The sequence below is a fragment of the Notamacropus eugenii genome, chromosome 1 (assembly GCF_028372415.1).
Source record: "Notamacropus eugenii isolate mMacEug1 chromosome 1, mMacEug1.pri_v2, whole genome shotgun sequence".
Classification (NCBI taxonomy): Eukaryota; Metazoa; Chordata; class Mammalia; order Diprotodontia; family Macropodidae; genus Notamacropus; species Notamacropus eugenii.
This window is the reverse complement of record NC_092872.1, coordinates 705,898,068-705,924,238: the sequence shown is the minus strand read 5'-3', so window position 1 is coordinate 705,924,238 and position 26,171 is coordinate 705,898,068. Positions and strand designations below refer to the sequence as shown.

The following is a 26,171-nucleotide window of genomic DNA, read 5'->3' as shown; positions in this document are numbered from 1 at the left end:
CTAGCATTTCTGTAGCACCCACTACAAGCCAAGCGCTATGCTAAGCACTTGACAAATATTATCTCATTTCATCCTCACAACAACCCTGGGAAGGTAGGTGCTTTTATTATCCCCATTTTATAATTGAGGAAACAAAGGCAGACAGAGGTTATATGACTTGCCCAGAGTCACCCAGCTAATAAACATCTGAGGCTGGATTTGAACTCATATTTTCTTGTCTGCAGAACCAGCTCTCTATCCACCACACCTCCTAGCTGTTCCAAAAGGACCTGGGTTCATATTTTGCCTCTGATGCCCATTTCCTGTGTGATCCTAGAGATGTCCCTTCCCAGGCCTCAGTTTCTTCATCTGTCGGATGAGGGGGATTAGACCCATTGACCTCCAAGGTCCCTTCATGAACACCTACATACCCTGTGCCCACACATCTTCACACATACCAACACACACATCAAGTCTGAGTCTTCTTCCCCAGGCCCCTGGGGTAGCCCTGTACACATGGCCAGCCCAGACTGACTGGGCAGCCCTCCTCTCACGCTGCGTTTCAGAGGAAGCTGTGAATGAAGTAAAGCGCCAGGCGATGTCCGAGCTGCAGAAGGCTGTGTCCGACGCAGAGCGCAAAGCCCACGAACTCATCACGACTGAGCGAGCGAAGATGGAGAGGGCCCTGGCAGAGGCCAAGCGCCAGGCCTCTGAGGATGCCCTGACCGTTGTCAATCAGCAAGAAGACTCCAGCGAGGTAGGGCCACATCCATTTCTTTCTTCTCCCAAAGCTGCTCTCGCTCCTTCCGCCCTCGTAGGACAGGGACTGATCGCGGGAACAGCTCCCTACCTCCCACCAAAGATTGTCTGACAGCAGGCATGGGGGCAGGCAGTGGGGACCCCTGGGTCCTCTTTTCATCTTCCTTCTTTCATTCTCTGACTTCTGGGGCTTCTGGTCATGCCCTGCTTTTTCTTATTCCCTCAGTGCCCACAAGCACAGGGCTTGACAAGGCTAACAAAGTGGGTGTCCATAGATGTACTTTCTGGATTAATAGAAATTGTCTTCCTTCTTCCTTGTTAAAGAAGACATGAGAATAGAAGGCTAAAGTATCCGAAGAAGGGTTTTTCCCTACCTCTTTCCTGATGGGAGTGAGTAATAGTGGAAAGAACTCCTGACTCTGCCCAGGGTGTCTCCCATCACTCTCTGAAGGACCTGGATTCAAATCTCACTTCTGATGCTTATGCCTTGTGGGCAGATTGCTTCACTACACTCCCCCCACCTCCTCTAGGTCTCAATCCTTTGATTGGTGAAATGTTTATGGCTCTGAGGCCCCTTCCTGTGAGAGTCATTTTGAATTTTCCTTGTGGAGACTCTCCTTCCTTTGGAGGATAGGTTAAGGGGGAACCCTCTGCCCAGAATGGTTTAGATCTAGTGCTGAAGGCTTTGGGAGAGTTGAGATAACAAAGGTTTCTCCAACTGAATGATCCTATACTCTAGGGTCCCCCCATTTCATGACTGCCCCTCTCTTTACTTCCTATGTTCTTCTCTTATATTCCTTCTTTGAGAAAAATTCCCTTCCCTGAAATATACACAGCCTAGGCTAGGATTGTCAAACTGAAAGAGAAAAGGTTGTCATTAATCCATACATAGGGGCAACTAAATGATACAGTGGATAGAGTATCCCACCTGGAGTCAGGAAGACCTGAGTTCCAATCCAGCCCCAGACACTTCTTAGCTGTGTGACCCTGGACAAGTGACTTAATCATTTGCCTCAGTTTCCTCATCTGTAAAATGAGCTGGAGAAGGAAATAGCAAACCACTCCAGTATCTTTGCCAAGAAAACTCCAGATGGGGTCATGAAGAGTCAGACATGACTAAAAACAACTGAACAGCAAAATCCATACATAAGGCTTCCTGTGGGTTGCATATTGACTTGGTTTTAAAATGTAATGTCATCTAAGTTTCATTGTATTTGACCTATTTTGTTAGATATTTCCCAATTACATTTTAATCTGGCTCTGGCCAGTCAGGAGTTTTTCACTCTTTGACATCTTTGGCCTAGTGCTACTCCCAGCCTTTGGGGAGTGGCTGGTAACCCCTTGAAAATGATCTTGAAACTTCTCAATTAGGGGAGCCCACCAGGGGAAACTTTAGGGTAGCCCTAAGATGGTCAGTCAGCCACTGAACCTTTGGTCCCCTCCATAACCTCTTCCCTCCTCCTTACCCAACCAGGTTGGGACAGTCATGCCTAGGACTTTGGAAATCAAACTCACAGATGTTCTCAGATTCCAGGTTTGGCCTTCCCCAGACTGTCCACTGTAATGAAGAGTGTTACAGCTTTGGGAGACCTTCATGGTCATGGACTCATAGATTGAGAGTCATTCAGTCTAATCACATGAGAAACTGGTAGAAAGAAGAAGAGAGAGAACTTGGCCTCAGGCCCTGGGAATCCAAATTCAGGCCATTTTCCAAGCTAGAATTGGGAAGGAAGGCATTTAGATACCATTTACTCCAAACTTTTCACTGTCCAAATAGGGAAACTTGAGACCCATCTGGGGCTTTGTCCATTATTTATAGCATATGATGGTGGTTGGAGTCCACCCCCCCACAAACAAAACAGTTATTCCTATTTCACAGAGTAGGAAACTGAGGCCCAAAGAGGGTCTTCCCCAAGGCCAGCCAAACAGATCAGTCTTTGAGCTCTAATGCTCTTTTGGGTAGGTAGGCCCACACTTCTTCAGTCCTGAGACTCCACATAGCCTTTTGCCCAGCCTTTCTTCATCATTCTCTGGGCATCCTTGGAGGAGAGGAATGGGGGAGGTGCCTGCTTGGAACTGTTAAGCCAGCCAAGGTTCCCCCTGACACACCCCTGACACTGCCCTCTGTCCCCCCATCCTCAGAGCTGTTGGAACTGTGGGCGCAAAGCCAGTGAGACTTGCAGTGGCTGCAACACCGCCCGCTACTGCGGCTCCTTCTGCCAGCACAAGGACTGGGAGAAACACCACCACGTGTGTGGCCAGACACTCCAGGGCCTGCAAGCAGCCGCGGGCACCACCCCGGCCAATGGGGTAGGCCCTGCCCAGCCGGACGTAGTAGCTGTGGCTGTGGCCACCAGCCCCAGCGAGACCAGCTCAGCAGCCGCCTCCCGCTCGGGCACCCCGGCCACCCCAGCCCCGCTGGAAACTGCCTCCCGCTAGCCCCACCCAGGGGGAGGAAGACATGACGGAATCTGCAAACCTACAAAAGTCACTGCTGCTACTGCTTTTCTCCAAAAGAAAAAAAACTGCATTCAATGCAACTTCCTCAGCTACCTGACGATTTCATTCGACCTCCAAACGACCTCTATCTCTTCGAGTGATCCTCACAGATCTTCAAAACTGGGCTTTAAAAGTGGATTTCACAAAGAAAGTACAAACCTTCTTCTCCGTTAATCTGCCTTTCTCTGTCTTGTCAATTTCCCTCTCGTCGCTTTCTCTCTTGTCTCTTTCTCTCTCCTTTCTCTCTCTCTCTAGTTCTCTCACACACTTTCTTGTGTTAAAGTTTTTAAAAAAGTGATTTGGTGGCTTATATTTTCAGTGAAGGATTTTGTTTGGGGAGGGTGGGTAGAGGGGAGGTTGTTTCTTGATTTGGGCTTATGTTTGTTTTTCCCCTAAAGAGCTACTCAGAAATGGACAAAGAAAACTGTGGGGTTTTCATTTTGAGTGTGTTTTTTTTTTAATGAAAAGGGAAAAAGAACTGTTCTTTTTATAGCTGGATATTCTGCCAAATTGCCCCGTGTGATGGGAGGGGCAGGTGCAGCAAAGACGGTAAGAAGGATCACAGTTTCCGATGCAAGAAATGTTTTCGGTTTTATTTTTGTTTTATTTTTTTTGATGTCAAACTCTTTGGCTTTAAGTAAAAATCCAAAAAAGATTTTTAGAAACAAAAGTAAAGGAAGCTTACTTGTAAACTACCTTGCTAGCTAGCCAAGAATACCAGATACACCTCTGCTCCAAAGGAAATCCAAAAAGCAAACTCTCACAAGAAAACCAATCCAGACTTCTTTTTGTCACTGCCAAAGTATTTTTTTTCTGTTTTATTACTCTTGGGTTTGTTTGATTTGGGGCTGGTTGGTTGGGTTTTGGTTCTTGGTTGGGGTTTTGCAATTTTTCTTTTTTATCAAACAAGGACACTCGTTTGCCCCAACCAAACAGTGATGACTGCTCAGCTGGTGAGTCGTTGGCACCAGAAAGTGAAGAATGAGGCCCTCAGCCCTATTTTACCAGCTCAGTTCTCAGGCTTTGGATCTCCCTCCCCAGCCCCCACCTTTCTGCCAGACTATGGGATTTGCATCCGTGGCTTCAGAGTTTGGTTATTAAACATGAATAAAGTAAAAAGGAAAAAAAATCATCAGGATTGACCAAGCCAAGCCCAAGAAAAAATTAAAAAACCCAGTATGTGTATGGATATGTGTGCATGGGTGCATATATGTGTGAATGAGTGTGTGCGTGTATCTGCAAGGGGAAGATACCTCTATTTTCCCGCCCTCAATGGATTTTCAACGCATTTAATTTTTCCGATGAAAAACAAAGTGCTAAAGTGTTCCTTTCCAGAGAGAGCATTGTTCCGAAAAAAAACTGTGACAATCTTTTGGATTGATTCTTGACTGCTTTTCAGAGCATGAGCAGATAGCAACTTATACCAATACTTTCTGCTTCTTGTTTTCCTCCTCTACCTCTTTTCTCTCCATTTCCCCCCACCCCTTGTCACAGTATCTCCTTTTCGCTGTTCTCCTCTCTTCCACACTTTTGCAGGAAAATACAACAAAACAAACAACAGAAAAAAAACAAAAAAACAACAAAAAAACCTTTGTATTCTGCCCCCATCCTACCTTCTGAAGACTATTTTGATTGCCTGTATATAATCCCTTGCTTTTATGTGCAGCTGTTCTTTCCTCTGCTCCTTTGATGGAACATGATAGGTCTTTTCATTTGAACATTTTCCCTATTACTGGCACCCTTTTGCCCCCCCTTTCCTTGCCCCCTTTGCCCCTTCCAACTCTCACAAGGATTCCTAGGAGGAAATGAAGGAGAAAGAAAATTAATACTTGTACTTAATGGAAGAAAAACAAAGGACAGACAATGTAGACTATTTTGCATTTTCTTGTATCATTGTACAAAGTACAGAGGACGGGAGTGCAATATGGAGAGTGGCCCAGCTACTGAAATATGGGGGTTTCAAAAAGATTCCCATGCAGGAGTCAAGAAGTCAATGTTGTACGTTAATGTGAATGTATATAGTATTTGCAGAGGTCCAAATAATGATATTAATGATGATGATAATAAAGAAAAGATGTTTGCCAAATAAAAATAAGAGAAACCACTGAAGTATGTAAAGTTTAGGAAACAGGTTTTAAGAAAAAAATCCGAAGTGTGGTCCTTGGGGAAGTGATGGATTTTGTTTTGTTTTGTTTTTGTTTTGTTTTTTAATTGTTATATCCCAGAGTCACAAAAATCTGTTCTTTTTGTAATGAAAAGGGAGGAGTAAATTGAGTCACTGCCAACAGAGTCATTGTCCAAAGGAAATTCTGGCAGATGAAACTTGAGTCCAGAAAGCAAATTGGGTGTATTGGGTGGGATAAGGAAGATATTAATGTCTTTATAGACACATACACACACACACACGCACACACAAAAACACATATCACCTCTGCAGTACAGGGCTCTGCTTCCCTGACCATTGAGTACATACATATGTAGAGGCTTAAAGCTTCCATAGGTATCCCAAGAGCTAAGGCTTCTTTCAGATTAAAATAGTTCTGTCTATAGGGAGCTGCAAGGCTGGACTTGTTCCCCAGTTTCCTGTTTTTGACCTCCGTTCTCCCAAGCATTGAGCCTGTTGACTGTAGCAGTATCAGATGTGTATTTGCTATAGATCTCTCCCACTACCTCTTCCATTTCATCTTCCCATGTATTCTCTTCCCTTGTGACCCTTGATTCCTTGTTCCTCTTCCTTCTTCCCCCTGTAGCTGAGTCCTTTGGAACTCCTCGGTGTCCTGAAGCCCATTTACTTTGGGAATAGATGTGTTTCCCTCTGGGCCCCAGGGTTTGAAGGATGGATTCTGGTGCCTTGGTTTAAGAAGATCACTAGGCAGGTAGAGATAAGAAAGTGACTGCCATTTTGCTGAGCTGAGCAAATTGATCTAGATGAAAACCTAACAGTATCTTCAGCCCTGATCTCCAAGGAACAAGTCAGTGAGGCTGTGTGGTCAGTTCAGATGGATTAGGGTCTGCCTAGCTTCTAACTCAAGGAGAGACAGAGTGCAGGCTGTGAGTTTTGGTCAGTGAGAGTTGTTCTTTGGAGAACAGTATGGTTGAATTCAGGACAGTATTCTCACTGACCCCAAGTCATTACCTGTTAGGACTTGTAGAAAGAAGACACTGGCAGCAGAAGTTATCAGAGGCCCAACCTTGTAAGGTGGGATCATTAGGTATTGGCAAATTTCCTGCTCTTCTTGAGTAGAAACATTGTTCTCTTACTCTTAGGACAGCAGTTTGAGTTAAGTTGCATCTTTTTGGATAGTAGAGGAACCCAACATCTAGAAAGGAAATCAGGGAACTTTCTCCCCTGAGCAGATCTGTTCCAGCTAGGCCCTGTAGCATCCTCACTCACTAATGTACCTAGATTTCATTCCAGTATAAAATCCCCCTAATCATTTCCATTAGGCTACTTCCTCTCTTTTAGGCCCTAGAATTAGAGAACCCATGGAAAGTAGCAGCTTTCCAGCCATAGTGCCAGGCCACTCTCTGCCCCAGGAAAGTTAAGTATGTGTGTGTGTGTGTGTGTGTGTGTGTGTGTGTGTGTGTGTGTGTGTGTATGTATGTATGTATACATATATATATGTAGGTCACCTTACAAACCATCCAGCAAATGTGTGAGTGACCTTTGGGCAGATTCCTTGCCCTGTTTGCTGGTTCTCTTGCCAAATTATCCTCCAATAGCACAGAAAGAAAAAATATCTCCTTTTTCTTGGCAAATGACCATTAGAACATAGTTCCTTGGTTCCAGAGAAACTTGGTATTGAGGAGAAAGGATGACTGTTTAGATTATTTGGACAAACAGTTTTCCTGACCCTAGTCCCTGATCTCTGTTTTGGGAACTTTTTCCTAAAGGATGGTTGAGCTGTCTTACATGAGATCCCTTGAGTTGATAACCCAACATGATATCCCTTGAGTTGAGGAAGGTCTGGCCCCCCAGGGAAGGCTTTGGTTGATTCCAGCTGGAAGACTAGGTGTCTACATACTAAAGGGGGTCACGTTGCTGGAGAATGCTGGTAGTTTCTTTAGATGATTAGGAAGTAATCTTCAGAGCTACAGCTTGCCACTCATCACCCTGGTCCCAAGCTAGTTAGGCCAGAGACCTTTTAATGAAGCCAAACCTGAAATCCCAACACTTTGTGGGCATAGGAGGTGGCAAGAAGGTGATGTTGGTAATTTTGCTTTCTGAATTGCCAGTGATAGTGTGTTTTCAAGGGTTCTTTTGGAGACTTAGGGAGAAATTGAGCAACATTAGAATACAGTATAACCATTGTAACTGATACATCCTCTAATCTGTGTACTGGTCATTGGACATTTTTATTTCATGAAAAAAATATGTGAAGACGCATTTCTGATGTGATCCACTGAAGGGGTTTGTTAGTCCCGAGTGCTGCTGGGTTGACTTTCTAAGCTTCCTCTTCTGTCTGACCCCTGGCCTTCCCATGCCTCTCTGTCTCTGCCTCTGCCTCCTTGCCCCTACTCAGAAGCTGTATCCTGCCTTGCTACCTCCAATGTGCTTAAGGACCATAGACTAAGAGGTGTGGTTTGCTCCCTTGTTTTTCCTTTAAAGCCACTCGTCAAGATCACACTCACCATTGAACCAAAAGCTCTGTGAGATGCTCCTGCTCCCAGAGCCCCCAGCAGAATCCCAAACTCAAATGACAGCTTTAACTAGCGTTCAGAGGCCAAAGCCAAAGGCAAGAGACAGTGGTCAGGCAGGACCTCAGAGACAGACAGCTAGGCATGGTGGTAGAAAGGGGTTCCTTTCACCTAGATAATTCAGAACAAGAATACCGTCCATTCCCAAGATGCAGATAAACAACTAGATGGAGGCTAATTTGATTTACGTATTCCTCACCTTTACTCAGAACCCATGACAGCTTGAGCCAAGTCTCTTCTCTCCTACCCACAGAGCTTCAGAATTTCCCTTCCCTCACCATCCCCCAAGCTATGGTTTCTCAAGGTTGGAATAGGTATTCTTTTTCTTTTCATTGCTACCAGGAACCTCAGTGGTAGGCTGGGGAGTGGTAGGGCTGTCTCTGGTCTTCAGTTTGCTCAGCTTGTAGGATTCATGATTACTAGGTCGTGTACCCCAAGGCATGTTCCTTTGTCTGAATTAACCCAGAACTTGGGACCCTGCGGCCAATTACAAAAGGATTATGGAGAGGTTTGGAGAAGCTCCAACCAAATAAGGTGGAAGAGGATGATGCCCTTTTCCTGCCTTCCTAGAGATCCAAAAAGTGAAGAGCCAAGGTTACTCAGTCTTTCATGTCTCCTTTCAGTTTAGCAGATGCTTAACAGACCTCAATTCAAAAGTAAAGAGAGCCCAGAAACATCACCTGAGTTCCATCCTTCTCATGGCTTGAACTCTCAGTTCTTTTCCGTTCCTTTCAATGATTGACGCAAAACAGATGACAGAGAACGGAACTTACTTTGCAACTTTGTGTAATTGGGAGATGATGAGGAATGTGTGCCCAGAAGGCCATGCATGAAGTAGGAGTAAGGAAGAAGTCATGTTGGAACCTGCTCCTGGCTCCATGGTGGGATGTTACTCCGACCTAAGGAGTGGAGAAGAAAACTTGGGTCAGTGTGTTGGCCATTGACCTGGGGGCAATCAACAAGTTGAGAACAGCCTTGCCCAAGAGTCCTTGCCCCCAGGGTGAGGGTCTCAGAACAGTTTGCTGGTCAGAGGCAGAAAGAAAGGGAACCGTAATGCTAAGAATTGATTTGGGAGTTGTTTGGGTTTTTTGGTGGTTGGGGTTTTGTTTCGGTTCTTGTTTTTTAGTGGGAGGGGGCCTGTGGTTGGTCTTTATGCCTCCTGTTCGTTGATTATTCCAAATAGACACTCAGGCTGACACCAAAGCACCCATTTCTGGCATCCATCCATCCTTCCCTCCCAAATGAGAGTCAACAGATTCCCCCCATACCAAAAGATCTGTAAGAGACCCCTGTTTCTGGAACCCAAAGGGGACACAGGTTCTGAACACCTGATTGACATTATCACCAATCTGCACAGGAGAAATAGGGCCAGTGCCTCAGAAAATGATTCATTATTGTGTTACGTTCTTTAATGGTCTCCCATGAATGGCCCCTGAGCAGTCACACAGTGAGTTAGTCAACAAGCATTTATTAGGCACTTACTGTATACCAGGCCCCATGCTAAGCACTGGGGATATAAAACAAGGTAATTTTGCCTCTAGGAGTAGTGGTGTTGCTTATGTCTTTGACTGGAGCACTCAGTCCAGGCTGATTTTCAATATTTCCAAGGATGAGACTTCCCTTGAAAAAGTTAGGGATAGGTGATTCCCCATCTTCTAGTAGGAGGAGAGGAGCCCGGGCCCAGCTAACAACTGCTTACAATTGAGACCAACATGGGCCTGGCTAGAAAGAGCAAGGGTGCCTTTCTTTGGGGCTGGTTGGTGTTGATGGAGAAGGCACTCAGCTCACTGTCTTGGGAAACAGCTCACACACCTGCTGAGAGGCCCTATGATACACAAGCACTCCCCTGCCACCCACTCCCACTTCAGGCCTGTCTTCTGGCCAGTACATTCCCTGGCATGAAACCTGACACTGGTTGGATGAGATCCCTTTCTCTCCCACTCATGTCCTCAAGGATCATTGCTCCTAGGACTAGAGGGTAAACAATGGGAAGGGTTGCATGACAGCCTTTCTCTTTCAAAATGGCTCTGCTGACCAAGTGGGGTCTCAGACCAGGCTTCCTCTTCTCAACAGCTGCTGAATTTCCTTGAAGTAGAGTAGAGAAGGTTAGCCTCAGTTCATCCCTATGCCCATCTACTTTCATATGGGGATGGCAGCTTTGATCTTGTCTCCTTCCCTTTGTTTCAGGGAGAGGAGACCCTTTAGTTAGCTGCTGGCTTAAGGATCGGTGGTACCACTTATTCCCTAGAAATCCAGATGATTTCCTTCTTGGGCTGGTCACTCATTGGCATCCCCTTTTATTCCCTTCCCCTGAACATTTGTCCTCTCTCTCAGGCTTCCTGCTTCCTTGTGTTCTGATGGGCCATCCCTGTTCTGAGGACTTTCCCACTCCCTCTATCCCTCAGGTTTGAGGCTTCTGAGGGCAGGGCCCAACAGCTAGGTGACCTTAGGGCTACTTGCCTTGGAGTTTATCCCAAAGCAGGGCTAGAGGGTGGCCTTTTTTCATAGAGTGAGGATGAACGGGAATCAAAGATGGGGGAGAGGCAAGAGAGGAGACTGAGGCACCGTATGCTGTTCCATTCAGTGGAGGGGTCTTCTCACTCATTTCTGAAAGTGGCGTAGCATCGATCTCGTAGCCATGATATGTATGTTCTGGGTCTAAGGAAAGAGATGCCAAAAATAATAAAAATAATAACCATCATGATCATAGTCATCAAGCAAAGTCTTAAATGAAGAGAAAACATTGCTTCACAGACTTTCTGCTCCAATCACTTCCATTCAGCAGGCCCTGGGCTCCCTTCCAAGCCTGACAAATCTGAGTCCCAAAGATGCCTCAACAGCAGCACTTAATTGTTCTAATTGGACCTGATTTCCTTCTAAATAGACATGAAAGCACTTGGTGTTTCTCTACTGGCCTCTCTTCCCTCTGGGCTTCCCTCTTTTCCTAGATCCTTCCCTCTGCATTCTTCCCTGGGATGGATTCCCTCTGAGAGTCTCCTGGTGGAAAATGGGAGGGCAGGGTGAGGGAGACAACTGTTCCCCCAGAATACCAGCCAAGATACATACTATACAACCTACCAAAATGCAATACTTGAACTAAAGGTCCTAGCAGGTGGAGGCAGGCATGGGAGAGGGCCAGAAGGGGAGGATGGGAGATAGCCTTGATATACAAGACTGGTAGATGATTGGTTTGGGGCCACCACTCTACCCCTTCCCCACAAGAGTTGAAAGATAATTTTTAAGAAAACTAGAATTTTAATAAAAAGTCCTTGTTCCCCTGCTGTTCTTTGGGCCCCTTGGCCTCTCTAGAGAAATGACGCTGTGTTAGGAGTCTATGGCATGCTATTCCCTCCCCTTTGCTATGTCCTGCTTTCTCTAAATGTACTGTATGTTTGACCTGTGGAAGCTGTAAAACATTATGATTCAGGTTATGTCTGTTCTTAACTCTGTATCTGTGTAATAAAACAAAAATTTAATTATCATGTGGCTCTGCCCCCTACTTGGATGCTGACTCCTGGTGGGACAATAGAAACTTTCTGCTAGCCAGCTTCATTTCTAAGGATGAAGGCGTCATCTTCAAGTCCATGGAAGCTGGCTGGGGTCAAGTTCAAGACCACACACATAGTTTGTAAGTCCAGTCATTCCAACAGGCAGGACTGAATGGTCACTAGAAACTGAAAAATGAAACTGATGACCTTGTGAGGTCTCTTCTGACCTTCAGAGTATAAATTTGCCCCTAGGGCATAGTGAGTATTGCAGAATACTTCCCTTGAGGCTTCTGATGGGAGAAAAATCAAGAGAATTTCACTTCTAATTCCAGCAAAGGGACCAGAGAGTCAAGAAAAGTAGAATCGACATTCTCAGAATCAACAATTTCCATTTTCAACCCTACCCATGCTCAGGTACATAGATCCCTCTAGTTGCCTAGGATATAGGCAGCTCTAGGGGAATTATTAATACTCTAGCTATATACCAGCTAGGGGAAGAAAAGGTTTAGTTGAGAGGAGAACAGAAATTCTTCCCTAAAGTAGAAATATCATGGGATCGTGGGATATAGAGGCCTTTGATAGCTTCTGGTCTGATCTCCTTATTTTATAGGTGAGAAAACTAAAACCTAGAGATAAGGTGACTTACCCAAGGTCATGCCGGTTGTAACTAAAGGCATTAGATCTTCTGACTCCAAATCCAGGGCCCATTCCATCCTGCTACACTACATCTTGAAAGGTATTATTTCGAAGGTTGGTCAATGTCAGCCATCCATAAGGGACCAAAGGAAAGTTCTAGGTGGCTCTCATTCATCAAGGCTCAGCCTAGATTAAGCAGAAAGATTTCCTCACCCCCATTTCTTGAGCTCAAGAGATGTGAACTAGGAAGATGTCTGGCTATCTCCTTGGTCCTTTGGGGATATGCAACTTGATACCCACAACCAAGGACAATTGGGAAGAGTAACATGGAACCCGAGCTCAAGGCCCCCAATGTGGGAGTGGGTGGGAAGAGGAGATAGTGGTTATCTCAGAATTTGGCAGGGGGAGAACAGTGCTGGGATGGGGAATGAAAGAGACAGAGTCAATATTGTGCATGGGGAACATGGACGGCCAGCTATATGGCATGATTTGAAGGATGCTGAGAATTCCTATGCCCCCAAGTCTCCCAAACTATCTGTCAGTTCCTGAAATTCCACCATTAATATTTTATTCCTTGGGGTCTTAAAGGATTATTCATCTTTAAGATTCCCTAGTAAAATGTCAATACTAAAGTTATAATGCCTGAGCAGAAAATAGTTGATGAGATTTGGAATTGATGATTTCTTGAGGTCCCTTTCAACCCTCGGATATAAATTGAGGCCCTGCAAAAGTTAGCTAAAAGGGGAGGAAAACTCAGTTTCCCCATCTGTAAGATGGGAGTAAAACCACTTGTACCACCTACTTCACAGGGTTGTTGTGAAGATCCAATGAGATAATATATGGAAAGGTTTTTTAGTAGCAATGAGTCCTACATAAATGAGCTGATTTTGTGGTGGTTGTTGCTAATATTTGAAAGGTTCATAATTTTGCCAACATCTGGAAAGTCAGAGTTGGGGGTGTGGATGCTTGGAGTTGGTAACTATTGTACTAAGAGTCACCATGCCATCCCTTGCTCACCAGGTCCCAAATCTCATTAGAGAGTGTCTGGATATCTTTCCCAGGGATCCTCATAGCTCTGGCCAAGCCATGCAAATGGGGCATGAGTTCATAGGGCCAGGACTGGGAGATAACAACACCTGCAAACAAACCTTGTACTCAGCACATCCCAACCACTGACACTGTAGGCTTTCAGATCATATGTGCCACCATCCTTTGGTTATTGCAAGGGTACCTGCTCACTGGAGATCATGAAGAAGTTGGAGTCAACACTGGGTGGTCTGAGCAAAGAGACTTTTCAATCCTCTGGTGAGGATGGGATTTAAATCATAGCATGAAGGGGTTAGGATAGAAAAAAAGAAAACCTTCCTAAGGGGTAAAGTTGTTAGACAGTTGAGTCACTGTCCTAAACTGGAGAATTTCCTTTTCTGGGTGGGGCACATCTTCTGATGTGGGGGCTGGTGGAGAGGGAATATTCTCTTTAAAAGCATGACAGATTTTCTTCTTCACACAATTGCTCAAGTCATCTTTCAAAAGGATAACTCTGATCACATCATTCCCTGTTCAAAACTTCTCATGGATCCCCATTGCAAATTGCATGGAATACCAGTTCCTTCATCCAGCAGCCTTCCCTCATTTGGTATTTGCCCTTACGTTTTCTTTTCTTTTAAATTGTATTTTTTTCTATCAACAAAAATCTACCTTCTCACCCTCCCATCCCACCCCATTCCTGATTGAGAATGAAAGAAAAGCAAAACTTTCATTACAAACATGTATAGCTGACCAAACAAATGTCTGCATTGGCCATACCCCACCCCCAAACAAAACATCTCATTCTACACTCTTGAGTCCTGCGCCTCTCTATCAGGAAGTGGGTGTCATTACACTAATCAGAGTTCCTAATTCTTTCATAGTTATTTGTCTTTACCATAGTGTTGTCATTGTGCAAATTGTTCTCCAGGTTCTTACTTCACTCTGTATCAGTTCATACAGGTCCTCCCAGGTTTCTCTGAAGCCCTCTCCATCATTTCTTGTATCACAATAGTATTCCTTTGCATTAATATATCATAACTTGCTCAGCCATTCTCTAATCTATGGGCATCTCTTCAGATTCACATACTTTGCCACCTCAAAAGGAGCTATAAATATTTTTATATATACTTAGCTAGAGTTTGTTTTGCTTAGGATTAACCTCTCCCTCTAATTCCTCCTTCCTCCCTTTTCCCTTTTCCCTCCTCTTTCCCTGTTGAATGAAATATATTTCTATACCCAAATATGTGTGTCTTCTTCATTACTTTAACCAGTTCAGATGAGAGTGAGGATAAAATGCCAGCTATCCCCTCTCCACTCCCTCCTCCTTATTTATATGCATGTCTACTTGTATGCCCTATTTACATCTGGTAATCTTCCTTAACTTTAATTTTCCTTCACCTCACCCCATTATTTTCCTCTTCCCTCCTTTTTCCATTCTTCTCTTAAAAGCAAGACATAATAGAACCACTACCAGGCCTTGTCTAACATGTAGCCCAGTCTATAAAGGAATTATGGACCTAAACCAAAGGAGAGCCTAGAGTCTGCCACTATAAAACAGCAGCACATCTTAGCTGGCTCATAGGGACCAAGTCCAGCACCATCTACCCTTGCTCAAACCCAAATCCAGGTCAAGAACATGCAGAGAATATATGCATCATTTCCCCATATTTAAATGTAAGTTTATCCTTGTTTAGTCTTTTAATTTTGTTTACATTTTTATGTTTCTTTTTGCTCCTGTGTTTGTACTTCAGAGTTTTTCCAAAGCTCTGGTCTTTTCATCATGAATGCTTGGAAATCCTTTATTTCATTAAAGGTAAAAATTTCCCCTAAAGCATTATACTGAGTTTTTCTGGGTAAGTTATATTTGACTGAAAGCCCATGTCCTTTGCCTCCTAGAATATCATATTCCAGATTTTCTGCTTCTTTATAGTGGTGGCTGAAACATTTTTTATTCTGATTCTAACTGGAAGCTCTGGATTTTATCTATAATATTCCTGGGAATTTTCATTTGGGGCTTTCTTTCAGGAAGTGACTAGTAGAATTTTTTTCTATTTCCATTTTCCCCTCTTGGCTCTAAAAGATTAAGATTTAAGATTTTTAAGATTTCTTCTAATATAACATCTAGTCATTTTTTTTTTGTCATGGTATTCAGATTCAATGATTCTTAAGTTTTCCCTTCAATCAGCTTTCAAGAGCAGATTTTGGTTTTCTTTTCTTTTCTTTTTTGGCCTTTGAACTGTCTTTGGTATTTGTGGGTTGAGAAATCTGGGATCTGCAGCTGCTACCTGCGATTCCAAGTCCTGAAGCCTGCTCCAGTCCTGTCTGCTGCGCTCCACTCTGAGCCTGATGCGATAGACCTTTCCTGACAGCCTTTCAGTCTGTCTTGGGCTGGAAGTCTCCTTCGCTCTGTCGTTTTGTGGCTTCTGCTGCTCTAGAATTTGCTTAGTCATTTTTTACAGGTATTTTATGTGCTGTGGGGGAAGAACTAGAGCAGGTCTGTCTTTCTACTCTGCCTGCCATCTTGGCTCTGTCCCCCTAGAATCTTTCTTTTTTGTGGGGGGAGGGGAGGAGAAGTGGGTTGGTTTTGTTTTTGCAATGAGATATTTTACGTTTTCTTCCATCTTTCAAACTTTTGACATTATTTTAATATTTTATGTTGCCTCATGGAACCATTGATTTCCATTTGGTCTATTCTAATTTTCAGGGATTTTGTTGCTTACACAAGGTTTGGTACCTTCTGTGCCAAGTTGTTAATTCCTTTTCCAATTCTTTTTTCCACAGTGCTCATTTCTTGTCCAATTTTTTCCCCAAGCACTCTCATCCCACTTATAAAAACTTTTTTATCTCTTTTTAATTCTTGCTTCATTTTTTCCAGGAATTCTAGTTGAGTTTGTGCTCAAGCTGTGTTTTTCTCTGAGGTATTGTTTGTAGATATTTTTTGGATCATTCTCTTCTTTTGGGTTTTGTGTCTTGAGCATCCCTGGCCAGTGGGATTTTCTGTTTGCTCATTCTTCCAGCCTACTTCCTGACTTCAGACTTGATATTAGGACTGGAATCTGCCATACTTCTGGAGGGAAAGTCTGGGCTGGTCCCATTGTTGCTTTCCTAGGGTACTGAGAATTGTGTTATTCCAGGATCTCAGAGATAGGCTGGAGACTTGCAAGCTTTCTGTACTACCCAGGGCAAAGTCTGATGGTTATTCTGCTGGTCTGAGCTCTGCATGTTCTTGACCTGGATTTGGGTTTGAGCAAGGGTAGATGATGCTGGACTTGGTCCCTATGAGCCAGCTAAGATGTGCTGCTGTTTTATAGTGGCAGACTCTAGGCTCTCCTTTGGTTTAGGTCCATAATTCCTTTATAGACTGGGCTACATGTTAGAGCTGATACCCTTCTCTGCTCCTGGAGTCTGAGCCACACTGCCACTATTTGCTTCTGAACTTCCTCCTTTTCAGGTAAACTGCCCAGGGCTTACATACCTGGGAGTGCCACCCTCAGGAACAGGTCCCCTTCTGGATGTGACCCAGAACTGGGCAATGGGGAAACGAAACTTGCAGTTGGCATCTGTCACCTCCACAATACCTAGACATGGGTCTGGGACTTCCTCTTGCCCTGGTGCACAGTATCTCCCTGGGTGATGCTCCTGGCCATATCCAGTCCCCAGCATCCACAGACCTCCATAACTGTCTCCCTATGCTGACTTGGCTTGGACAAATGACTCATTGTCACCTTTTCTGGATTTTCTCATCAAGCCTTGGTCTGCTGCATTTTCTAGGTCTATTTTGAGGAGTTTTGTGAAGAGGAGCTTGGCACTCCTGTTTCTTACTGCTCCATTATCCTGGTTCCACCTCCACCCTCATATATTTTCCAAATAACTGGAGTGTTCTCCACCAGAAAAGGAAATGCTTTCCTTCCTTCCTGTCTGAGCCCAAGTACCACTTAAATATATAATTAAGGGTTGTTATCTTTTCTGATCCCCACAGATCCCCCCCCACCTCTGTGAGGTAGGTACTAACATTCTCCCCATTTTATAGTTAAAGAAACTGAGGCTGAGAAAATTCCTTTATCTGTTATTCCAGGCTACTTCTCACTGCTTCCTTAATGAGGCTTTCCCCAATCCCTCCTGACTAGAAGTGATTCTCTCACTCTTTCTGAATCTCTAAACCAGGGGGTTCTTAACCTGGGGGCTATGAGAGTTCTTGGGTACATTTCAGGAGGTCAACAAACTTGAATGGAGAAAAAAAATTCATCATTATTTTCACTAATCTCTAACTGAAATTTAACATTTCCTTCAATCATGTACACAAAACACTCTACAAATCTTAAAATACTATAGAAATGCTTTCTGTTGTTATTTAATCATATCAGACTCTCTGTGACTCCATTTGGGGGTTTTCTTGGCAAAGGTACTAGAGTGATCTGCAGTTTCCTTCTCCTGCTCAGATGAGGAAATAAACTAAACAGGGTTAAGGGACTTGCCCAGGGTCGAACAGCTAGTAAGTATCTGAAGCCAAATTTGAACTCAGGAAGATAGGTATTCCTGCCTCCAGGCCCAGTGCTGGAGCTACCCAGTTGCTTTGCTACCTAGTTGTCCTTCCTTCAACTAGATGATGATGATGATGGTGATGATGATGGTGGTGGTAATGATGGTGATGATGATGATGATGACAATGGTGGTGGTGGTGATGAGGATGGTGGTGGTGGTGGTGGTGGTGGTTGTGGTGGTGGTGGTGGTGATAGCTGACATTTATATAGTTTCTACTACGTTCCAAGGCATGTTCTAAATGCTTTACAATTATTATCTCATTTAATCCTCACAACAACCCTGGAAAGTAGGTGCTATTATTATCCCTATTTTACATATGAAGAAACTGAGGCAAATAGAGGTTAAGTTACTTGCCCAGGATCCCACAGCTAGGGAATTTCTGAAGCCAGATTTGAACTCAGGTCTTCCTGACTCCAGGCTCAGCATTCCATCTACTATGCCGCTTAGCTTTTTCAGAATCATATTTTTAAATCATATTTAAAAACATGATTTTGAAAGGAAGGTTCATAGTCTTTACCAATCTGCTAAAGGGTTCCTTGACACCAAAAGGTTAAGAACTTTTGTTCATAGATGTCTCTCTTTGAACTCCCCTATGTACTTAATGCATTGTTATTTTTTACATCTCTACAAACTAGACTGTAAACTATGAGAGCTGAGATGATGACCTTTCGTATCCCTAGCTCTCATCTAGGGATAATAGTCTTTCATTTGGTGGAGGGCTAACAAATGTTTTGCTAAATTGAATTGACTTCCTTCTATGATCCATTCAAGCAGCAAGAGGGTACTGGTTCATGTGGCTTATTCCCTCATGGCAGCAGATTGGAGAACCTGAGAATATAGCCTTTCAGACTGCTCTCCCTTTTCCTCTTCTGTCTATTGATGGAAGTTTCCTTTTCTTTTTTACTGGTTAATTTATTTACTCTTAGTTTTCAACATTCACTTCTATAAGTTTTCAGTTTTCTCCCCATTCCTCCCCAAGATGGCATGCAGTCTGATATGGACTCTACACATATATTTCTATTAAACACATTTTCACATTAGTCGTGTTGCATAGAAGAATTGTAATGAATTGGAGAAACCATGAGAAAGAAAAATGAGAAAGTTTCCTCTTCTAAGGAGCCATTGAAACCCAGCCTCCATCAGTCAAATAGTCCATATTGGGCCATTGCCCAGTCATCTTGACCTACATCTTGACTCTGATGACTCTGGAAGAGAGAGTGGGGCTGATGGCTTTGCACAGCTCTGCCTCACTTAAATCTAATTCACCTACTTGCAAGTCAAGATATCACCTTCCTGATGTCAGAACAAGGATAAACAATACCATTTTCATTGACTGTGTTATGTCCTGACCTTTGTTAAGTTGGGAGATATATAGAAATGTATGGTGTAGTTCTTGCCTTCCAAATGATTAGAGTCCAGTCAGGAAATAAGGTTAATGCACATTCTTCTGACATTCAATCCAGTAAATGATTATTAAGCATCTAGTATGTAGCAGACATCTGGTGCTCAGAACTTGGAGAGATGTGACCAGAAGAAAGATTCTGTGCATATCCTTGGATCAAACAATAACACTTATAAGAAAATCAAAGAGAAGGACCTATATGTAAAAAAAAATTATGGTGGCTTTTTTCATGGTGGCAAAGAACTAGAAACTAAGAGGGTATCCAATGAATTGTGAAATAGCTGAACAAGTTATAGTATATAAATATAATGGCATACTATAGATGTTGTAAGAAAAATAATGAAAGGAACAGTGTTAATGAAACCTGGGAAGACTTGTATGGACTGATGCAGAGTGAAGTGAGTAAAACCAGGAGAACAATTTATACTATAATAGCAATAGTAAAAATGAACAATTTCGAAGGATTTAGGAACTCTGATCATCCAACACAATGACCAGCCATGATTTCCGGAAGACCACCTGGCTCCTCACAGAAAAGTGACAGATTCAAGTTGCAGAATGAGACCCACATTTTTGGATACGGTTCATGAGAGGTTTTCTTTTGCTTGACTGTGCTCATTTGCCATAAGTTTTTGTTTTTCTTGGGGGTAGGGATGGGGCAGGATACAAAAAAGAAAAAATAAATGCTTGGTAATTGAAAAAATTAATGAAAAGAAGAAGAGATAAATTGGATGATCCTTTTCCCCAAAGAACCAATAGCCTACTAAAAATTGAGCATAAGAGACAAGATCTGAACAACTCAAACCAGAATGTAATCAAATGTTAAATTATATGCTATAGATTCTAAATATGGTAAGTGTTCCAGGGATGGAAGGATTGAGGGATGGCTGCAATCAATATTTGTCATGGATGAGGTGGGTAAAATAATAAATCTTAGCATTTATTAGATCTGAAAGGGACTCTCGAGCCTGGGGTGTGTATGGTGTCTAACTTGGCACTCGTTTTTCACAGATCAATCTAAAGAAGGAGAGGGTTGGAGAGAGGACAACATATGGCTATCCTGGGGAGAAAGGCCAAGCCAGGCCTTTGAGCTTTAACTACTGAGATCGGGATCCCTGCAGATGATGAGCTGATCAGTCTGGATTTCTGGCCCAGGGCCCTTTAAAGAGCTTAAATGGAAACAGCTGGAAGTGGGGGGAGGGATTAAAATCCCTAGGTCCTGGTCCCAGCTGACCTCAGACCTGGGGGAATTGAGCCAGCCCCAACACCGGGAGTACTAGAGCCAATTCCCATGTGGTTCTCCATTGGCAGCAGCAACCTCTTTCCTCCTCCTTCCAAGTACTGGCTCCAGAATGCTCTTTCAGACCCTGTAGGGCTAGGCTGGGGGGGTGAGGGACAACCTGCTGCGAAGGTGCTGAATATGTGCCCAGCAGAGGAAGACAAGGAAGAAGAGGGTGCTCTGCTCTCCCTCCTGGACAAAGGAAAGCTGGAGGAGATGCTTGGGCCTGACTTAGTAAGTACAACCTCCTTCCCATCCCCTACTTAAGATGGTGTGGTTCAGTCAGCAAGCATTTAAGAGGAGCCTACTTTGTATGGGCCAGACAGGCATTAATGCCAGAGGTACCCTGCCCTCCAAGGCCGTCCATTGCAGTGGGGGTCATGTAAATCTCTAAGTACATACTAGATATGTTTGGAGTAAACAGAAGGTCAGTTCAAACGGAAGGCAGCTGGAGAGACTCAGAAAACTTCCTGTTGAAGGTGAGATATGAAATCAGTTTTAAAGAAAGCCCAGGAAGCAGAAAGAGCATTGGTCACCGAAGCCTCTCCAGCAGTTTTCCTCAACTGAAAAATGGAGGCAGGGAGGTATCTAGCTCTCTAAAAGCCTCTGTACTGGCTCATGTTCCTAAGATTCTGGGATTTTACACCTATCCATCCTTTAACAAACTCATCCTGATTACACAGTCCTTGAAAGTGGTCTCCTCCAGGTCTATGGCAGTCGCTACTGAATCCTCATAGACAAATTTTGGGGGAAGGAAAAGAAGGCAGAGAAAGATTCTATAGTAATGGACCATGCAGTCCTCTGAAAGAACCCAGAGGGATCTTTAGAGGTCTAAAAGGAAGGCCTGGAATGAGAGAAAGTGATTGAGGGGATCACAGAGATGATGAGGAGAGAGAGCCAGGCCACTGGTAACTTCCCCTGGGTTCCCCCTCCTTTCCTCCACCTCACTTGAGGGAACTGGCATCTGAGGGAGGTTGACTTTAACAGGAGGCAGGTGTTTCCTCCCATGTGCCCCAAGGAGATGGGCGGGAGCTAGAAGACATCAAAACCAAGCTACAAAAAATAGAGGAGGCCCATGAGAGACAGGAGCTCAAAGGTATGGAAGAGACAGAACTGCAGCAGCAGCCCCATGAGGAGGAGAAGGAGGCAGCAGAAGCATCCAGCCCACTGCTGTCATCACCAGCCCCAGGTGACAAGGAGGCCACTCATCGACTGAGCGCAGAGACTGGTAGGAAGCTGGCCCTTGGACTTTCTCCACACTCCATGCATGGGCTTTGGGGAGGGAGAAACAGAAGTAGGAAAAGAGAGCCTGAGATAGGAAAGGGCGTCCGTGTGTCTGTAAGGATCTAGGGGTCAGGATGGCCAAGGAAGTATCTGGGGGACATGACCTCTAACCCTATGGATTCTTGGCTCTGAAGTGTTCAACCCTCTTTCCCCATGAACTGCATAGTGGTACTCCCAACCTATCTTGAGTTCCTGCTGCAAATAATTTTTCATTCTAGGTATACCCTTCCAAGGGACACCCATTGAGAAGTTAGAGGCTGATCACAGATCTGTCTATGTAGGCAACGTAAGTGGTTGGAAAGGGCATGGAGGGTGTGGGACTACTGGTCAGGTAAACCCCAAGATGAGGTGAGAGGGTGGATAAGACAAGCACACTTTATAGATGGCCACACTCCCTGCCTTTAACTTTGACCATCGTGGCCAAGCATGGGCCAATTAGATAAAAGTGTCTGGGATGTCTTATTTCTACTCTAATGATGGTGGTCAAAAGGGCATTGGGTCGTGATGCTAAAGGAATGAAGATTAGATAGATAGTTTCCATGATGACTGAAGGGTTGGGGCCCTATTGGTCTTTGTGGCCAATGTATTCAAACTGACCACCCTGAGGTTAGTCTGAACTCTGGTTCTGGTCTCTGGAGCATCCTTTGGGGAGAAAGGGAAGAAGGATTTGATAAAAACACTTGGAAGGGGAAGGTAAACTCATTTTTTTTGCATTGTGTTTGTCACGACCTGGGTGTGTACATCCACATGCATGCACACACACACACATACACACACACACACACACACACACGCTGAGCTCTGACAGGCCAGGATTTCCAGGTGGACTACAGTGGCACGGCTGAGGAGCTGGAGTCCCTCTTTAATCGCTGTGGTGAAATCAACAGAGTCACCATCCTCTGTGACAAGTACTCTGGACACCCCAAGGGGTCAGTGCTGGGGCTCAAGGAGAAGGGGAGGAGGGAGTGTGTTGAACTGGGTTGGGGTTGATCTCAACCATTGGTTAGATGCCTGGATATTAATTTTCTCCTTTGAGTCACTATTGGGTCATCTTAGTCAAGTCATCTTCATCTTTTGCCCCTTTTTGGGAGCTTTGGCCCTAAGCCTGACCCTGAACTGTCCCACTCCTTAGCTATGCTTACATTGAATTTGCCTATGAGGATTCAGTGAAGACCGCCATGGATCTGGATGAAACCACCTTTAGAGGCCGGACAATCAGGGTGAGTTTATCAGAGGCCAGGGATTAGAGGATGTATGGGTATAAAATACCATGTAAATCAACAGATGTCTAGTAAGCCTCTCTCTTACATAGCCCAGTGATATGGACTGAAAAGACAGGAGGATGAAGACTGGACCTGTGAAGGGAACGGTTCAGATGGGAGACCCTTAGAGAAGGAATATCAACAGGACACTTCCTTCTCTCTTGTTCCCAAAGATGACCGAGGTTTCCCTTCTGAGGTGCTAGAAGAATGATGGTGACCATTGATAGAAATGAGCACTCCAGGATAGGAACTAGGATATTTCTATAGAGAAAAGGGAGTTGTTCATTGTAAATAGGAATTGTTGTTCAGTCATTTCAATCATGTCCAACTCTTTGTGACCAAATTTGGTGTTTTCTTGGGAAAGATGCTGGAGTGGTTTGCCATTTCCTCCTCTGGCTCATTTGACAGATGAGGAAACTGAGGCAAACAGGGTGAAGTGACCTGCCCAGGTCATGCAGTGAATAAAGGTCTGAGGCTGGATTTGAACTCAGGAAGATGAGTCTTCCTGATTCTAAGCTCAGCGCTCTATCCGTTATGGTACTACCTCTCTGCTCGGGAATTCTATTTGCCCAAATCCAACCCCTCTCTATAAACTTCTATATTTCCACTAAAGTCGCTACTATCCTCTGTGTCACCAAAGTTTCTTACTTGTTGAATTGTCCTCGATTCCCCCACATCAGATCAGTTGCCAAGTCCAATGGCTGACCATCTCTTAAATCTACTCCCTTCTCTCATTCGCATGGTCACTCTCATAGTTCACACCCTTATTACCTCTTCCTGGGACTATCAGAATAGCTTTCTCATTGTTCTCCCTCCTTCCAGTCTCCCTTTTCTCCCTCCTTCTACTCACCTACCAAAAAACTACCTTAAAGCGTAGCTTTGACCAGAAATCCTTAGAAGTTCTCTACTGCCTCTAGAATAAAATAAAGACTCCTTAATTTGACATTGAAAATTCTTCCCTGTAAGGCCAGTACACTCCTTTGTGTGTTCTGCTTTTTAGTCAAATAGTACAGCTCTCCATTCCCTCATTCCTCCAGGCATTCATACAAGCTGCTGCCCATAAATTGTCTACCCTCACTGAATGAGCCAATGGCTTCTCTCTCCTCAAATGACCTTCTTTTACACTTATCTATATAAAGGTTCTATTTCTCATTCACCCTCAGTAGAATGGCAGGAATTTTTTTATTATTATTTTTGGATCCTGGTGTCTTGTATATATCAAGTATTTAATATATGTATTGATAGCATAGGAGCAGCTAGGTGACCCCATACTGCACAGAGTGCTGGACCTGGAGTCCGGAAGACCTGACTTCAAATGCAGCCCTAGCTGTATGAGCCTGGACAAGTCACCTAACCCTGTTTGCCTCCGTTTTCTCATCGGTCAAATGAGCTGGAGAAGGAAATGGCAAACCACTTCAGTATCATTTCCAAGAAAACCCCAATGGGGTCACAAAGATATGGACATAACTGAAAACAACCAAAAATTTCATGGAATAGACCCTCCTGGTAAAAATGTATTCATTTTTACTGGACCTCTGGAGATTGTCCTAACCCAAACCGATGATAGTGATAGTCTGTAGGAGGGGAGAAGTTTTAGAAGAAGGTAAGGCTTTATGGTAGTTCTCAGATCCTACAAATTCAAAGAGCTAGCCCAAATGTAAACCAAGCCAGATCTCACAAGCAAAGCTTTGGGGAGTTTCCAATGGGGCCTCTTCTAGGGCTGATGCCCCCAAGTGTGCTACTTTGGAGTTTTTTTTCCAACTTCATCTTTTTAACAATAACCTCTTGAGGGGTGGGCTGGGGGAACCTGCTTTCTATTCCAGGTTATGCCCAAAAGGACCAACCTTCCTGGGATCAGCACTACAGACAGAGGGGGCCTACGGGCTCGACATTCTGGCAGAGGGGGTCCTCAACGCTGGTATAGCCTTTATATGGGGGAGCAATCAAGGCCAAGATGGAGAAGTCACAGGTAAGGGGCACCTTAGGAGTCTCAGATGGGGTGAGGGGCAGCCCAGATGAAAATCCAAGTAGCTATTTTTTTACCCTCAGCCTGTCCCACCTACAGTGACTATTTCCAGGCCAAGTCATCCTTGATGAGATTTTGGGGGGGAAGAAGTCTGGTGTGGTAGGGGAGGTAGGGAAGAGCAAGAAACCCCTTCTTGGAACAGGCTGGATAATTTTAGCAACCCTCATAGCAGAGTCATATCTGGGATGGGATGGACAGGGCTGAGTTGGGGGAGGAAGTCAAGAGATATTAGTTGCTAATTCTGGGGAAGAAGAATATCTAACTATCCTTTGAGTCAAAAATGGTCTTTTCTTTGAAGTTACTGTCATTGAGTTTGTCATGTGATGTAACAAAAGGTTGACAGACTGGGTTCATTTCCTGCAGGATTGATCAGCCTTTTCAGATATGACAGGAGGTAGAGGAGTCCCAGACCACCCAGTAATTGCCATCAGGGAGGCAGATACTGAGTTCCTACAAAGTTAGGCAGAGCACCCCTGTAGAAGTAGATGGTGGTAGAGTACACCATTGATGAGTGAGTCATGCCAATAGCAGCCCAATCCAATCTATGTACTTGTTTTTGAAGGCTTTGCCCACTCTGACAATACATAACTCTTGGTCCATTTTTCTCTCATAGGGGGCATGGAAGATTCTCCCAATGGTTTGAGCCATACTAGAGGGTCGGAGTGGAGAAATGGGCTGTGAAGAAAACAGAATGACTGAGATATGAGACCATCTTAACTATATAACCAGTGTGCTCAGCTGGGATTTAGTGGGGGTGGGGGTGGCATAGAATAAATCTGGTACAGAATACAATGCAACCAAAACAGATGGCCAGCTTGTTAGGCAAACCCAGGGGCTGAACTACAGACCTGTAAGAGACCCCAGGTTGTGGGCATGTGAAGCTCTTTCCTTTTTTGTTTGTCTCCATCTACAATCCATGTTATCATGGAGGCATGTGGATTCCCAAAGGGCCAATGCTCTTAGAGCCAGTCTGGTCTTGGACCAAGACTGCCAAGACATTCTCAGCCAAGGCCTTGAAGCACTATAATACTAAATCAAGGTATCTGGGGTTCAGGCCTGCCTCTGGCCAATCTCTCCCTACTCCTTTTCCATTTTCATGGCACCATGACTTTGGTTTGGAACTGTAAACAGGGTGATCACCAGTGCAGGGTGGGGGGAGTGGGGGAGGAAGGGATGAGATGAAGCTTTAGCCTAGCACAGCTTGTAGATCAAGTCACCGATTTTTAATAGAAACAAATATACAATAAGTTTTCTTAATAATATAATTAAATTTGAAATATTTTTTAAA

General features: G+C 44.2%; 2 protein-coding genes and 1 long non-coding RNA gene across 15 annotated transcripts in view; 2 read left to right on the top strand and 1 right to left on the bottom strand.

Annotated features, from left to right (window-relative positions):
* CBFA2T3 (CBFA2/RUNX1 partner transcriptional co-repressor 3) overlaps positions 1-4,366 on the top strand; it is a 195,434-nt gene extending 191,068 nt beyond the window's left edge. For all 13 annotated transcript variants that reach the window (XM_072636348.1, XM_072636347.1, XM_072636343.1 and 10 more), the window contains 2 exons: positions 546-736; positions 2,881-4,366. In XM_072636348.1, coding sequence (XP_072492449.1) covers positions 546-736; positions 2,881-3,177 — 488 coding nt within the window. In that variant the 3' untranslated portion in view covers positions 3,178-4,366. The remainder of the gene's footprint in view (positions 1-545; positions 737-2,880) is intronic.
* Positions 4,367-8,704: 4,338 nt separating this feature from the next.
* On the bottom strand, positions 8,705-10,593 carry LOC140521384 (uncharacterized). Its single transcript, XR_011972920.1, has 2 exons — positions 10,396-10,593; positions 8,705-8,834 (listed from the first exon to the last, which is right to left on the bottom strand). It is a non-coding gene; the product is annotated as an uncharacterized lncRNA (long non-coding RNA).
* A 7,507-nt stretch (positions 10,594-18,100) lies between these two features.
* Positions 18,101-26,171, top strand: PABPN1L (PABPN1 like, cytoplasmic). The gene is made up of 7 exons (XM_072636341.1): positions 18,101-20,545; positions 21,299-21,539; positions 21,814-21,881; positions 22,418-22,524; positions 22,728-22,815; positions 24,681-24,826; positions 25,497-26,171. The coding sequence occupies exons 1-7, from the start codon at positions 20,324-20,326 to the stop codon at positions 25,534-25,536; spliced, it is 912 nt and encodes a 303-aa protein (XP_072492442.1). The 5' UTR covers positions 18,101-20,323; the 3' UTR covers positions 25,537-26,171.

Coding starts and splice junctions, on each gene's coding strand:
- PABPN1L (XM_072636341.1), top strand. CDS start 20,324: ATGTGGTTCTCCATTGGCAGCAGCAACCTCTTTCCTCCTCCTTCCAAG. Junction 20,546..21,298: donor AGATGCTTGGGCCTGACTTA/GTAAGTACAACC, acceptor TGACTTTAACAG/GAGGCAGGTGTTTCCTCCCA. Junction 24,827..25,496: donor CCAAGATGGAGAAGTCACAG/GTAAGGGGCACC, acceptor TTTCTCTCATAG/GGGGCATGGAAGATTCTCCC.